The 13,620-nt window shown below is 40.6% G+C and overlaps 1 protein-coding gene across 1 annotated transcript in view; it reads right to left on the bottom strand.

Moving 5' to 3' along the window:
* Positions 1–13,620, bottom strand: part of LOC132867590 (contactin-associated protein-like 2) — a 230,874-nt gene that overhangs the window by 152,196 nt on the left and 65,058 nt on the right. Inside the window, exon 10 of the mRNA XM_060900576.1 lies at positions 12,574–12,736. Within this exon, the coding sequence (XP_060756559.1) occupies positions 12,574–12,736 (163 nt within the window). The remainder of the gene's footprint in view (positions 1–12,573; positions 12,737–13,620) is intronic.

The raw sequence follows: 13,620 nt of genomic DNA, 5'->3' as shown, positions 1-13,620 counted from the left end.
GTATGCCGAAAATCACAGTTTTAAAGCAAGGATGGAAAGGTAAAATTGTGTGCCCTCACTCTAAATTCCAACTTACGTTGACTGCTCTAACCTAGCTCCCGCCCCGTTCAGTTTCATTTCTGGTCTCTGCCTCTTGCTTTTTACGCAGCTCTGATTTCTCTTAGCTGCACTCTTTACACTATCATTCCTTTCATGCCATTACCTCCTGCAAATTGCTGTTTAGTGTTGGTATTTGAAGGCATAATTTGATTAAAACAAAATGAATATGAATGTCCCATTGTTAATCAAGTTGTACATGCCCGCACATAACATAATCATATACGTCTAAAGACTTGTAGGCACGAAGTTTTTCGTGGGTGTACACTGAAGTCTTGTCAATAAGGTACGAGTATATATCTGGCCATTGTATACCAGGGAACTTACTAACATCGTCCGTCCACTCTTTAATTAAATGCGGATCCGGTAGGCGATGTCCACTTGTTAGAGTTAACTTATTTATGTAGCATTCTCGATCTTGTAACGACAATTGTTTGGCATAATCTGACAGCTCATAATGCCGGTCTATGGGCGGCGCCATTGTTTCTGAGTCCAGGCTGCGCGCGCATCCTGGCAACGGTCGGTTTGTTTACAAACATGCGAAGGTGTCTATACATTTCTACTTTTTTCAATATTAATTTCAACTGTTAAACATTCTAATAAGTTATCAATCATCATGCCATCTATTAACTTATAATCCAAATTACAGTCCACATACACCGCCACTCCTCCTCCACCTTTATTTTTCCTATTTATATAATTAAATTCATATCCAGCGAGTTCGAAATCCACTCCTTTCTCCAGGTCAATCCAGGTCTCTGATATGGCAATTATGCTGAATGGATGAGTAAACTGACTTAAGTATTTCTTGATGTATTTGAAGTTAGCGTACATGCTTCTGCTGTTGAAGTGTATTATTGATAATTTTCCCACAGCTTTAGTGGACTGATTGTACTGTTCCTCTGTGTAATAGTGGCAATTATCATTAATGGTTGAGAAAAAGTTATTGTCCGGGCCTGTCATTTTCTGTATCCAATAGTCTATGGTCAGTGAATTCATGTGGTTTCAGTTCCAGGTTTTCATAATCAACAAGCATTTGCGTGAGCCGAGTAGTGTTCCGGGTAATGGATGAAAGAGTTATTTCGGTGTGTATCATGGTTGAGTTTGATGTAGTGTCACGTCGGTATTGATTACCATATAGTCCCGATAGCCATCACTGATATTTGTCCAAGTCCTCGATGTTCCACATGACCAGAACTCTCGCCTCCTCTGGTGTACCGTTCAGCTTGATGAATACTTTGCAGTTGGTGATCCATGTAGATTGAATTTTATTTTCTTTCTTCAGATGTCGTGCTTTTCGGCGATGTCAGAATTGCGTTTTGTCAGGTGCTCGTTGATGTAGACGTTTGTATCTTTCAGTTTCCTTCCTTGTTTCAGCAATGTAGCTTTATGTTTCCGGCTGATGAATCTCATGATGATGGCGGTGTTCTCCTTGTCTCTCCTAGGTAGAATGTGGCAGGCCTCGACATTGTTGCAATCAATATCGATTCCCTTCGAGTGTAGGAATGCCGAAACTTGTTGCTCCACGGAGCTGCTGCCCAGTTCATCAGATTCTCCCTCCCTTGTCACTGCTTTTGCATATGACCGGGGTTTAATCTGAATCCCAGTGACGATGACGTCGTTCATCCTGGTGTACTATTCTAATTCAGCAACTCTGCTTTCCAGGTGGGCGAGACGCCGGTCCTTCTCGGCGTTCTGCAGCCTGAGCAACTTTACTTCCGTCACCAGGTCCATGATGGTTTTCTGTTGTTGTTTTATAACAGGGCGGCATGGTGGTGTAGTGGTTAGCGCTGTCGCCTCACAGCAAGAAGGTCCTGGGTTCGAGCCCCGGGGCCGGCGAGGGCCTTTCTGTGTGGAGTTTGCATGTTCTCTCCGTGTCCGCGTGGGTTTCCTCCGGGTGCTCCGGTTTCCCCCACAGTCCAAAGACATGCAGGTTAGGTTAACTGGTGACTCTAAATTGACCATAGGTGTGAATGGTTGTCTGTGTCTATGTGTCAGCCCTGTGATGACCTGGCGACTTGTCCAGGGTGTACCCCGCCTTTCGCCCGTAGTCAGCTGGGATAGGCTCCAGCTTGCCTGCGACCCTGTAGAAGGATAAAGCGGCTAGAGATGATGAGATGAGATGAGATGTTTTATAACAGAAACTTCTTCTGCCAGAAAGTCGAGTGACTTTTTAATGTCCTCGCCTTCCTCGGCTGTAAAGTTATTTTTTGGTGGCATAATTCACCAGTAAAGCCATCCAATTCAGTAAAATGTTTGGAGAGTCCTTTCCTCACCTCACTGCCTTTCCGAAATTTCCCGCCAGAGGAAGTTAGCATGATATTGAACAAGTCAAAGACAAGTAGCTGAATGGACTGTATCTGATAGACCATGAAAAAGCCAGCCAATATTATTCTTATTAAACATACACACTCTCTTCATATCAGCATTCTCAAAGGCCAACACTAGCTTACCCGCAAGTCGGTGCTGTTAACACGGCAGTGCAGTTACCTTCCAGCCAGCATAGCGTTAGCGAAGGCCAATGGTAGTGCAGTCAAGCTGAAAATTATTATTTTCCCTGTGTAATTTACTTAGTTATTTTTAAAATCAACATTGACAGCTACACACAATGGAGCGACCTGGCAGCCAAAATTCTCTCAAAAGCTTCCACTTTTAACAAAGCAAACCTGGAAGCCATGTTTGTTTATAAATTTTCACAGTCACTCACTAGCATGGAAGTTTTACATCTCTGACGTGTCTCTTTTCCAGTTTTTTTTATGTCCATTGGTATGTTTTTCTCTTGTAAATGTGCACGAAGAATATATCATGAAGTTCTGGTAGCCTTTTTGGGTGTTCAGTGCATATTTAGTTTCAGTTTTCAGTTTATTTATTTAGTGCTTAATCCTAGCAGTAGCACTGGATTAGCCTGGTCTTCTCTCTCTCCCGGGGGACAAAGAAATGATTCTGCACATGTGCAGCAGGAAAGTTTTGTAATTGGATATTTGCATGAGCTCCGATGTGTGACGTTGTGTTGTCTTGACAACATGCAATATTGTAACAATATTGCACACTCATTCTCCATTGGGTAGAGTGGTGTAATACATGGAGGATAAGTGATATGATAACAATATTGCATGCCATCAATAAACCCACTAGAAGGGAATAGAATACGTTTTTATTCCATGGAGTGGAAAGTGGCCCGTATGTATAATATTTCCTGATATTTCACTCTGATGTTGTCACTCCCAATATTTTCCTGCTGACTAGACATGGGTTGTCAAAATGGCAAACCAGTTCAAAATTTAAATTCTTTTGATTAACTAGCATATTTTTTTTTTGTGTGTGTGGATATGTCCATATAATATAAAGAACATTACATGGTGGTGCATATGAAGTTTATCTTCTCGTGTTGAAAATATTTTCATTTGTTCACTTTGCTCACTCGTGATATATACATTCATCACTCAAAGATAAACTTCATATTTTCACACAACCATGTAATATCCTCTATTTATTTCTTACACATGTAATATATAGCTTTGGATCAGCAAGGAAGTCCTTGTTGTAGGCTAATTCTGGAATTACTTGGAAAGGAAATTAATTTCAGAGTAAAATCTCATTACATACACTTGCTCTAAACGAAACTAATTAAAAATAAGGCAGAATATAAGGTTTTGAAATCATTAATGCAGAAGGTTAATCACTGAGCTAAGTAATTTTTATTTATTTGCATTCATCTCACAGTGACTTTTCTTCTTTCCTGATCTTCTTAGTGGGAAAACTTGCAAAAATACTATATATTACGAGATTTCAGGAACCAACGCTATTTAATTAATGTACACAAAGTGAATGGAAAGCATTTGTCTTTAAGCTGTTCACATCCTTGCATCCTTTATGCTTGTTCCCTGTGAAGTCCGACAACTTAAAGCACCAAAGTTAAAACCTTTTAAGGGTTTGCTGCCTTTCTATTTTTATTTAGAACTCCTTTTCAATGGTGATTTACACTGCATGAATGTACAGTCTGAGTTAGGAAGAAATCAGCCTCACCCTTGCTTTTTAACACTATTCAGTGGGATATATGGTACTGTTTCACATAAGTCCAAAATAATCCACTTTATGACATTGAACAGCAACTAATCTGACATGGATGGCAAAAATAAAAGATTCATTATGATGTGGAAACACAGCTCTAGTCCTGTCTGCTTTATTTGCTGAATCCAGTATTCATGTCGGTGTAATGGAAAGTGGCACTTCTAAATACAGCCCTTATGGACAATCACAGGGAGGTAATGTTTGCTTGAAAATATTATGAACACATTAAACGGGGTGGACAATAAGCTTGGGACAAATGATTCACAAATTTATGACTCCAAGAAGACACTGTCTTGGATCCTAAATAGCGGCTTGAAATGTACAAGATCAGCATTATGTAATGACAAGAAAAAAAAAGGGTGCCACAGGAAGTAAACATGACCTCCAGAGCCTGCGCTTTAGTCGATGTGCCGAAACAACATTGACATCTTAACTGATGAAGAAAAAACACAAAATCAATGGTGTTATAATGACTGTCTGGGAACCAATAATGATTTCACACTGCAGCTGATCAAGTGGCAGATAAACAAGAAGAGAATGCTTGACATCATCTCATCACCTTCATTACTACACACTGTACACGCTGCGAAGTGTGAAAGCTCATCGATACACTTGGATCTAGGAATGCTTTTGACAGAAATCAAGTGTAAGTATTAATAGGGTGATTTCTTGACTTTAAAACACAATGAAAATGTTGATTCAATTTATTTATGAAGCACTTTTAGCAACAGACATGGTCACAATTCACATTTACAGTGGTGCTTAAAAGTTTGTGAACCCTTTAGAATTTTCTCTATTTCTGCATAAATATAACCGAAAACAACATCAGATTTTCACACAAGTCCTATAAGTAGACAAAGAGAACCCAGTTAAACAAATGAGACAAAAATATTATACTTGATCATTTATTTATTGAGGAAAATTATCCAATATTACATATCTATGAGTGGCAAAAGTATGTGAAACTTTGCTTTCAGTATCTGGTGTGACCCCCTTGTGCAGCAATAACTGCAACTAAACGTTTCCGGTAACTGTTGATCAGTCCTGCATACCGGCTTGGAGGAATTTTAGCCCATTCCTCCATACAGAACAGCTTCAACTCTGGGATGTTGGTGGGTTTCCTCACATGAACTGCTCGCTTCAGGTCCTTCCACAACATTTGGATTGGATTAAGGTCAGGACTTTGACTTGGCCATTCCAAAACATTAACTTTATTCTTCTTTAACCATTCTTTGGTAGAATGACTTGTGTGCTTAGGGTCGTTGTCTTGCTGCATGACCCACCTTTTCTTGAGATTCAGTTCATGGACAGATATCCTGACGTTTTACTTTAGAATGTGCTGGTATAATTCAGAATTCATTGTTCCATCAATGATGTCTAGCCGTCCTGGCCCAGATGCAGCAAAACAGGCCCAAACCATGATACTACCACCACCATGTTTCACAGATGGGATAAGGTTCTTATGCTGGAATGCAGTGTTTTCCTTTCTCCAAACATAACGCTTCTCATTTAAACCAAAAAGTTCTATTTTGGTCTCATCTGTCCACAAAACATTTTTCCAATAGCCTTCTGGCTTGTCCACATGATCTGTAGCAAACTGCAGACGAACAGCAATTTTCTTTTTGGAAAGCAGTAGCTTTCTCCTTGCAACCCTGCCATGCACACCATTGTTGTTCAGTGTTCTCCTGATGGTGGACTCATGAACATTAACATTAGCCAATGTGAGAGAGGCCATCAGTTGCTTAGAAGTTATCCTGGGGTCCTTTGTGACCTTGCCGTCTATAGATAGTTTTCACATGACATCACAGAGTCGGGGATTCCCTGGTGGCGGCCATCTTGGAGGGCTAGCTTACCGTACGGGTCACTGAGCACATATTGCAGCACGCGAGTTACATTCATTTATATATTATTTACATTTATAGTTACATTACTACTATTTAAAACTAGCAATGGTGCACACCTGTTGTATTCACGGCTGTCGTAATAGGTCAGATGATGAAGTCAAGCGGAGCTTTTATGGAATTCCCACTGTACAGGAGCACGAAGGCGAGCAAACAAACTCAGCATACAAAGGAGAAACCTATGGCTTGCGAGAATCAACTGCAAGGATTATTAGCCTTCCAAACACAGCAAAGTCTGCTCCGATCATTTTATAAGTGGTAAGTTGTTTAAATAAACAATCAATTGTGTTTAAGTTTGTTTTTGGAAACCAAAACATCATGTGAACAATCTCTGGAGAATGCCTAACTGGAACCGCTGAGTGTACGTTTACATTGTAATGTACACTTAATATCGCTCACTTGTCACGTTTCTATTTGACACTTGTCACTTCACTCACGCAAGGGTCATTTTTGAAAAACATTTTAGGTCTATTCTGTATGATTTGATTTGTGTTTGGGATGCAAACAGCGCACCTTTTGGCGGATGCCGCCTGAATCGCACAGATCCGGGGTTTTTTTTTTTTTAGGGGGGGCATTGGAGTGTCTGATTATAATTTCAAAGTAAATTCTGTATTAAAATTACTAAATAAGCAAATCCGTTACAGTCCACGAAACAGGAAGTATAAGGATGAGAAAAAAAACAGTTTAAATCGGGAAGCTGCGCACATTTGTGCAGCCCGAGCGGTGTGCAGGACTGCGCATATGTGCACAGCTTCCCGATTTAAACTGTTTTTTTTTTTCTCATCCTTATACTTCCTGTTTCATGGACTGTAACGGATTTGCTTATTTAGTAATTTTAATACAGAATTTACTTTGAAATTATAATCAGACACTCCAACGCCCCCCCCCCCCCCAAAAAAATGGATCTGCGCGATTCAGGCGGCATCCACCAAAAGGCGCGCTGTGAATATATAAAGTTGTAAATATCAGACAGCCTTTAAAGTTTGATGAAGTCAGTTTCAGGCTTTGGAGCAGGCTTTGGCAGTTTCAGGCTTTGGCAGCCCTGCATAGTCACTTGAAAATGCATCTTTGTCAACTTCGTAGGGGTCAATTCCCCCAATCAAGGCCAGTTTGGCTGCATACCGTGTCGTGAGATGTCATCTAATGTATCTATATACTTCTGTTTGCTTGATTTTGCCGACATTGATCTTTATTTTAGAAAACTGACTATATAACTTCATAAATTCATCCGAGATAACGTAGCCAGTAGTGGCGATGGTCCGTTTTGTTTGCCCTCCAAGATGGCGGCTGGGGGGGCGTTCCCCGGAATGCCGTGACGTCAGTGAAAACTATCTATTACACACCTTGCTTGTTGGTCGACCACTCCTGGGGAGGGTAACAATGGTCTTGAGTTTCCTCCATTTGTACACAATGTGTCTGACTGTGGATTGGTGGAGTCCAAACTCTTTACAGATGGTTTTGTAACCTTTTCCAGCCTGATGAATATCAACAACGCTTTTTCTGAGGTCCTCAGAAATCTCCTTTGTTTGTGCCATGATACACTTCCACAAACACGTGTTGTGAAGATCAGACTTTGATAGATCCCTGTTCTTTACATAAAACAGGGTGCCCACTCACACCTGATTGTCATCCCATTGATTGAAAACACCTGACTCTAATTTCACCTTCAAATTAACTGCTAATCCTAGATGTTCTCATACTTTTGCCACTCATAGATATGTAATATTGGATAATTTTCCTCAATAAATAAATGACCAAGTATAATATTTTTGTCTCATTTGTTTAACTGGGTTCTCTTTATCTACTTTTAGGACTTGTGTGAAAATCTGATTGATCTGATGAACAAGCTTTTTATCTGTAGCCTATTAACTAAAATGGGGCAGTCAAGCAGTAATGTTAGTCTAACACAGTAGCAGAAATGGTTTCACATAAAGGCAGCAACAACCACCATCAAATGGTGCGGTTGGAGTCTTGTTCTCAGACTTGACTTGAATTTTTCTTTAATGACTTGGGTTTGAACACTGGGGACTCGAGACTGGGCTTGGACTTAAGGTTTAGTAACTCAACTATAACACTGATTCCTAATGAGAAAGGAAAGGAACATCTCCCTAAGATGACACGAGGAAGAAATAAGATACAAAAAAAAACATGATGAACAATTTAGAGTAACATGTAAGTTCATATTATGTCCCAGTACACATTAAACAAAAAACATCCTGTCATGATTCTCCTTAATGGAGCTTCATGGGTGTGTGTGTGTGTGTGTTTTTTTTTTTTTTCTTCCAGGTGTTGAGTGTCGATTTATCTCATTAATGATGTTTGTTTATTGGTGTGCTAAATGGTGTGTTACCTTGCCGGCATGTGAGCGTGAAAGACTCACAGTCCATAAACACATGTTAAGCATAAGAGACACAAAATGCATGGGTAGGCAACCAATATTAGCATAATGACAGTGAGCTGGTGCTTCACTAACCTGAATAAACCTTCTGGATATGAGATAGCTGCACTCTGTTTACTCTTCTGCTTAAAACTTGGATTAAAATCTATATCACTTGGTGCACACACACAACCTCACAATGACTCATTAGCAAAGTGTACAGTACTGTGCAAAAGTCTTGGACACATGTAAAGAAATGCTGTGGAACAAAAATGGCTTAAAAATATAAAAATGAAATGTTTCAACATTAAAAAAAAATACTATAAACTGTAAGCAGTAAGCCATAATAAATGAAACAAAGTCAATATTTGGTGTGAGATGGCCCTTTGCTTTAAAAAAAATAGTCGTCTTTGGGACAGTGAGTTTAGTTCTACAAGGAAATGAGCTGTAGGTTTTACTGAGCATTTTACAGAACCAGCCACAGTTCTTCTGGACACTTTGACTGTCACACTCGCTTCTTCATTTTTCACCAAAACCCAGGAGCATTCATTATGTTTTCTTTTTTAATCTGAAAAGTGTTCTCTTATGTAATATGCTGCTCAGATACAAACTTTTTTGTGTGTAACATTTAATTTTGTGCTGGAAAACAAACGTTTGGACTCTAAAATGTTTTTGTACTGACTCGATAATGTAGAAGTCATAAAATAGAAGTCTATAACAAAGTTTGTTTGAAAAAAAAATAGGATGCCTAAGACTTTTGCACAGCACTGTTTCTGAGTATCCATGCATCGTCATCTTTTGAGGTATTGTGTCAGTAGAATGACCAAGCCCTTATTTCATTACTCTTTATTGTATAATGGATTTTGGACTGCTTTCTGAGTGCATCTCTTATTCTTCCCTGTAACTGTATAGACAGGTGACAAATTATGCCATAATGTGGAAGCCATTTTGCTGGCCTGGACTCGGTCCACTTATCCCTCAAAGAGCAGCCTCATTGCGAATCGATACAAAGGTCTTCTGATGGATCACATTTCTATCCTGACTGATGTGGCTTCATTCATCTACAGGACACCAGGGCTCACTAATTGGTTCAATATGAATGAAAATGATGTAAATCATACGTTATGGGCTTCAGAGTCATCAGATCTCAAACCAATGGAATACCAAATGGGAGATTTTGAAGTGAAATGACAGACAGTGCTCTCCAACACCATCATCAAAACCCCAACTGAAGCAATATCTTTTGGGAAAAAATGGTCCTTGTTGCACTAGTACACATCCATATACTTGCAGAATCAATGCCAAAATCCACGCCAAAATCCACAGAAGCTGTTCTTATGGTTCACTGTGATCCAAAGTCTTACCAAGAAACTTTTTTCTTTAATCTGCATATATACAGTATGAAGATTTCAAGTGCAAAAGCCATCAAGTGCAAACCTAGAAAAAATTGAACCAATACCATCAGTGGATCGATGGTGGTGCCATCTTTCTGTTCAGCAGGTTTGTTTGTTTGTCCACTGTAAAATCCTGCTATCTACGTGGTCTTGTTTCAAAAAACTGGCATCTATCTACCATGTCCAATTTTTCACAGATGCCAACAACTCCATTCTGTTATCTGGTGGGTTCAGGTAGCTGTCTTCAGTTGAACTCCTCATCAAGGACAAGAAATTGTAACAGGGTCACTATGGGCAGGTAGACAGCATGCCAGCATCCAAAGGAACCACCTGGTTCTCAAACTCATGGAGAATTCTCGTATCCCGGTCAGCCTGGTGCCAAACATCAGCGAAGTTAATACTCAACCACAAGCACTTTTGCTGGATGTGCTGCAGAGCTTGAGAACAGCACCCCCTCACCCAGGGGCATCAGAAGCATTTTTAATGTGAGGGGGACACACTGGTGGGGGTCTGGGGGTCCTCCCCCAGAAAATTTTTAATTAATTAGATGCCATTTCCTGCATTCTGGTGTATTTTTAACAGTTTGTTAAACACCTAATTTTACCTACAAAAGTCTCATCTCATTATCTCTAGCCGCTTTATCCTGTTCTACAGAGTCGCAGGCAAGCTGGAGCCTATCCCAGCTGACTACGGGCGAAAGGCGGGGTACACCCTGGACAAGTCGCCAGGTCACCACAGGGCTGACACATAGACATAGACAACCATTCACACTCACATTCACACCTACGGTCAATTTAGAGTCACCAGTTAACCTAACCTGCATGTCTTTGGACTGTGGGGGAAACCGGAGCACCCGGAGGAAACCCACGCGGACACGGGGAGAACATGCAAACTCCGCACAGAAAGGCCCTCGCCGGCCACGGGGCTCGAACCCGGACCTTCTTGCTGTGAGGTGACAGTGCTAACCACTACACCACCGTGCTGCCCCTACAAAAGTCACTTAATTCAATGACTATTTTAGAGACTCAACAATAAGTCTTCATTCAACTAGTCCATATATTCATCAGCCTGTTTTTAAACCCACTGCTCTGCCTAAGATAATGAGATGAATGTGACACAATTTATCACCAACAATGACTTTATGGGTGCATTTTACTTTTTATTTTGTGTTTCCTTTTTTATTTAGTTTTAGATGTAACACAACATGCCACTGGGCCAAGCAACAGTGACACTCAACTGTATGTTTAAAAATAAGAATATTCATAATTTCACACAATCAACAAGCATGACATGGCATCATGCAAATTTCATAACACAAAATCACACTGTGTCAAGCAACGGTAACACATAAAAAATAACTTTACACAAGCTGACTTAACCTCATTCTCGACATTACAGTAAGGTAGGTCTACTGGGTTTGAATTAAATTATAGCTAACATTAAGCTAGCTGATACATCTCCTAACATTGACTAGCCAGCTAACTGCACTAACATTTCCATTGGGACAAAAAAACTCTTTGTAAAGAATTTCCTTATGTCCATTGTATCTGGGGAGGGAGCAAATACTGCAAACAATTCGTCATCAACCAAGAATACCCCATTAGGCTAAGCTTATTTCATTGTTTAGTTGAACATTAATTTAACGTGGCCTAGGGTTAATTTTGAGGGCATATAACAAAAGAATAAGGTTTTAGCAAAAGCTAGACATTGTGAGGTGGCAATGGGGCTGACGTCACCTCCTCCACTTTCGAGCAGCGACACCAACATTTCTCTGCTCGCGCTGAGATTCACTCGCGCGCGGTGAGTTGTTGTAGGGAATGCCCGGAAAACCCGGAGTGGATTTTCAGTGGTATGTGTATTCTCTTATCAATCAAGTGGAATGGATTCTTTCACAAAGCAATAGAAACGGCGCTGGGTGAACTAATATTTTATGTTAAATGTGGGGGGAGGGTCCAAACAAAGAATTATGAAATGTGAAGGGGACATGTCCCCTTCACATTCAATGGTGGCGACGCCCATGCCCTCACCCATGATTGGGTCATGGATCAGTGGCGCAAGGAATGGGAGAGTGCTAATTCCACCTTGTGCAGTTACACCCCTGAGCCCTCCACTAAACCTGCTGAGCACTCCCTCCCACGCCCCACCTGGGTCAGGCTGAACCGTCTTCACCCTGGTTGGGGGAAAACTCAAGCCTTCCTCCACACCATTGGCGTAACAGCTTCTCAGAACTGCTCCTGTGGTGCCCCCCAAACTGTGAGCCACCTGCTTGAACCCTGTCCTGTCTGTCTTCGGGTCCCCCAACGGAATCCTGACCTCCCACTGTGACTCCTGGTCAGTTCATACAAATGACGATGACGACAACTCCATTTTGTTCTGAAGCTAGTGATGTCATCCATCATGGCTGCACCCATGATGTGTTGACTTTTCTTGGATTTGCTCGCTATTTGGCACTTATTTCACCAAATAATGCATTAAAACATAGAAAATGTTGATTATATTCATGAGAAGGTATCTATTGCAGGTTGGGCATAAACAGAAACCTAATCCAGCCAATTTTGGCACACTCACAAGCGAAAAAAAGCAGTGGCTCAGGAAAAAGTCTGCTTTTACCCCTGAACTCTTCATATGTTAATCTTTCAATCCTAATCCTAGCAAAAACATTGAAGTGACCTGTAGAGAGTATAAAGTGTTAGAGCTGCAGTGTTGAGGGTTGAGGTTTGGTCAGTGTTCAGACCTGTCTATGATGGCACACGTGTCCAAGCTGACATTCTCAAACACTCCCAGCATGCCCTGCTCCACAGCTGCCAGGTCGACCAACTGATCATCCACCTGGATGAGTTGCATGCAGCCCTGAAATGAGTGCTGTGATGGAGATGCCTCAGTCTGCAGGAAATAACCTGTGCACAGATTAGAGAGGACACAAAAACAAGAAAGAGTCACATTTGCATGAAATTCAAGACTTGCTGTGCTTTTGAAACATCTGTTTCACCTTGCGCCATGTGGCTTCTTATCCCTTTTGAGCTTATCTAGATTAGAAATTTGATTAAAATAAAACTTTCCTTAATTGATTACAAATTTCACGTGAAGATGAAACTGTACTAGAGAGAACATGATGGAGCAAAGCCTGGATGAACCTCTAAATCCAACAAGCTTCTCAAGCTAATAAACATCAGGAATAAAACTCACAACATGGTAAGGCTTTCTGAGACTCAACCTGTTAGCTGGGTGCAAAGAAGAAGAAGAAGAAGTGGAAGAGGAAGACCAAAAAGAACAACAAGAATGAGGGAAAGAAGATCCTGATGGTAGAAACAAGACAGGAAATGCTTGAGAAATAAAGCCATATGAGTTGAGGATTGGAGGAAGAGCAGCAATATAGCATCTCAACCACTGCCAGGATAAATGTGTCTATCTGAAAAAGTGCCTGGGGAATTCAGGCAATAAAAATGACAGGAAGAAGGTGATCTTGTTAGCTGCGCTTGGATGACTAGCATGGATTACTGCAGCCTGAACTGTCACGATGTTGTAGTGTTGTAATTAAGAGACAAGTCAAAATGTGAAATTCATGTGAAATTAGAGCATCGTAGAGGATGTGTAGTTGGTTGTACCATTTGAACAAAAATAAGGGTATGAAGTCATTCCTAAACCGTATATTAACCACAGTTTAAATCTAGCACGGTGTAGAATTTTGCTCAGAAGTCAATAACTAATCACCAATTATATGAATTTTAAGCAATGTTCACATTAGTGAGTGTCCTTATACACAAACTCAGCAGCTCTCAAT

The sequence above is a fragment of the Neoarius graeffei genome, chromosome 19 (assembly GCF_027579695.1).
Source record: "Neoarius graeffei isolate fNeoGra1 chromosome 19, fNeoGra1.pri, whole genome shotgun sequence".
NCBI classification, from domain to species: Eukaryota; Metazoa; Chordata; class Actinopteri; order Siluriformes; family Ariidae; genus Neoarius; species Neoarius graeffei.
This window is presented reverse-complemented; position numbering and strand designations above follow the sequence as displayed.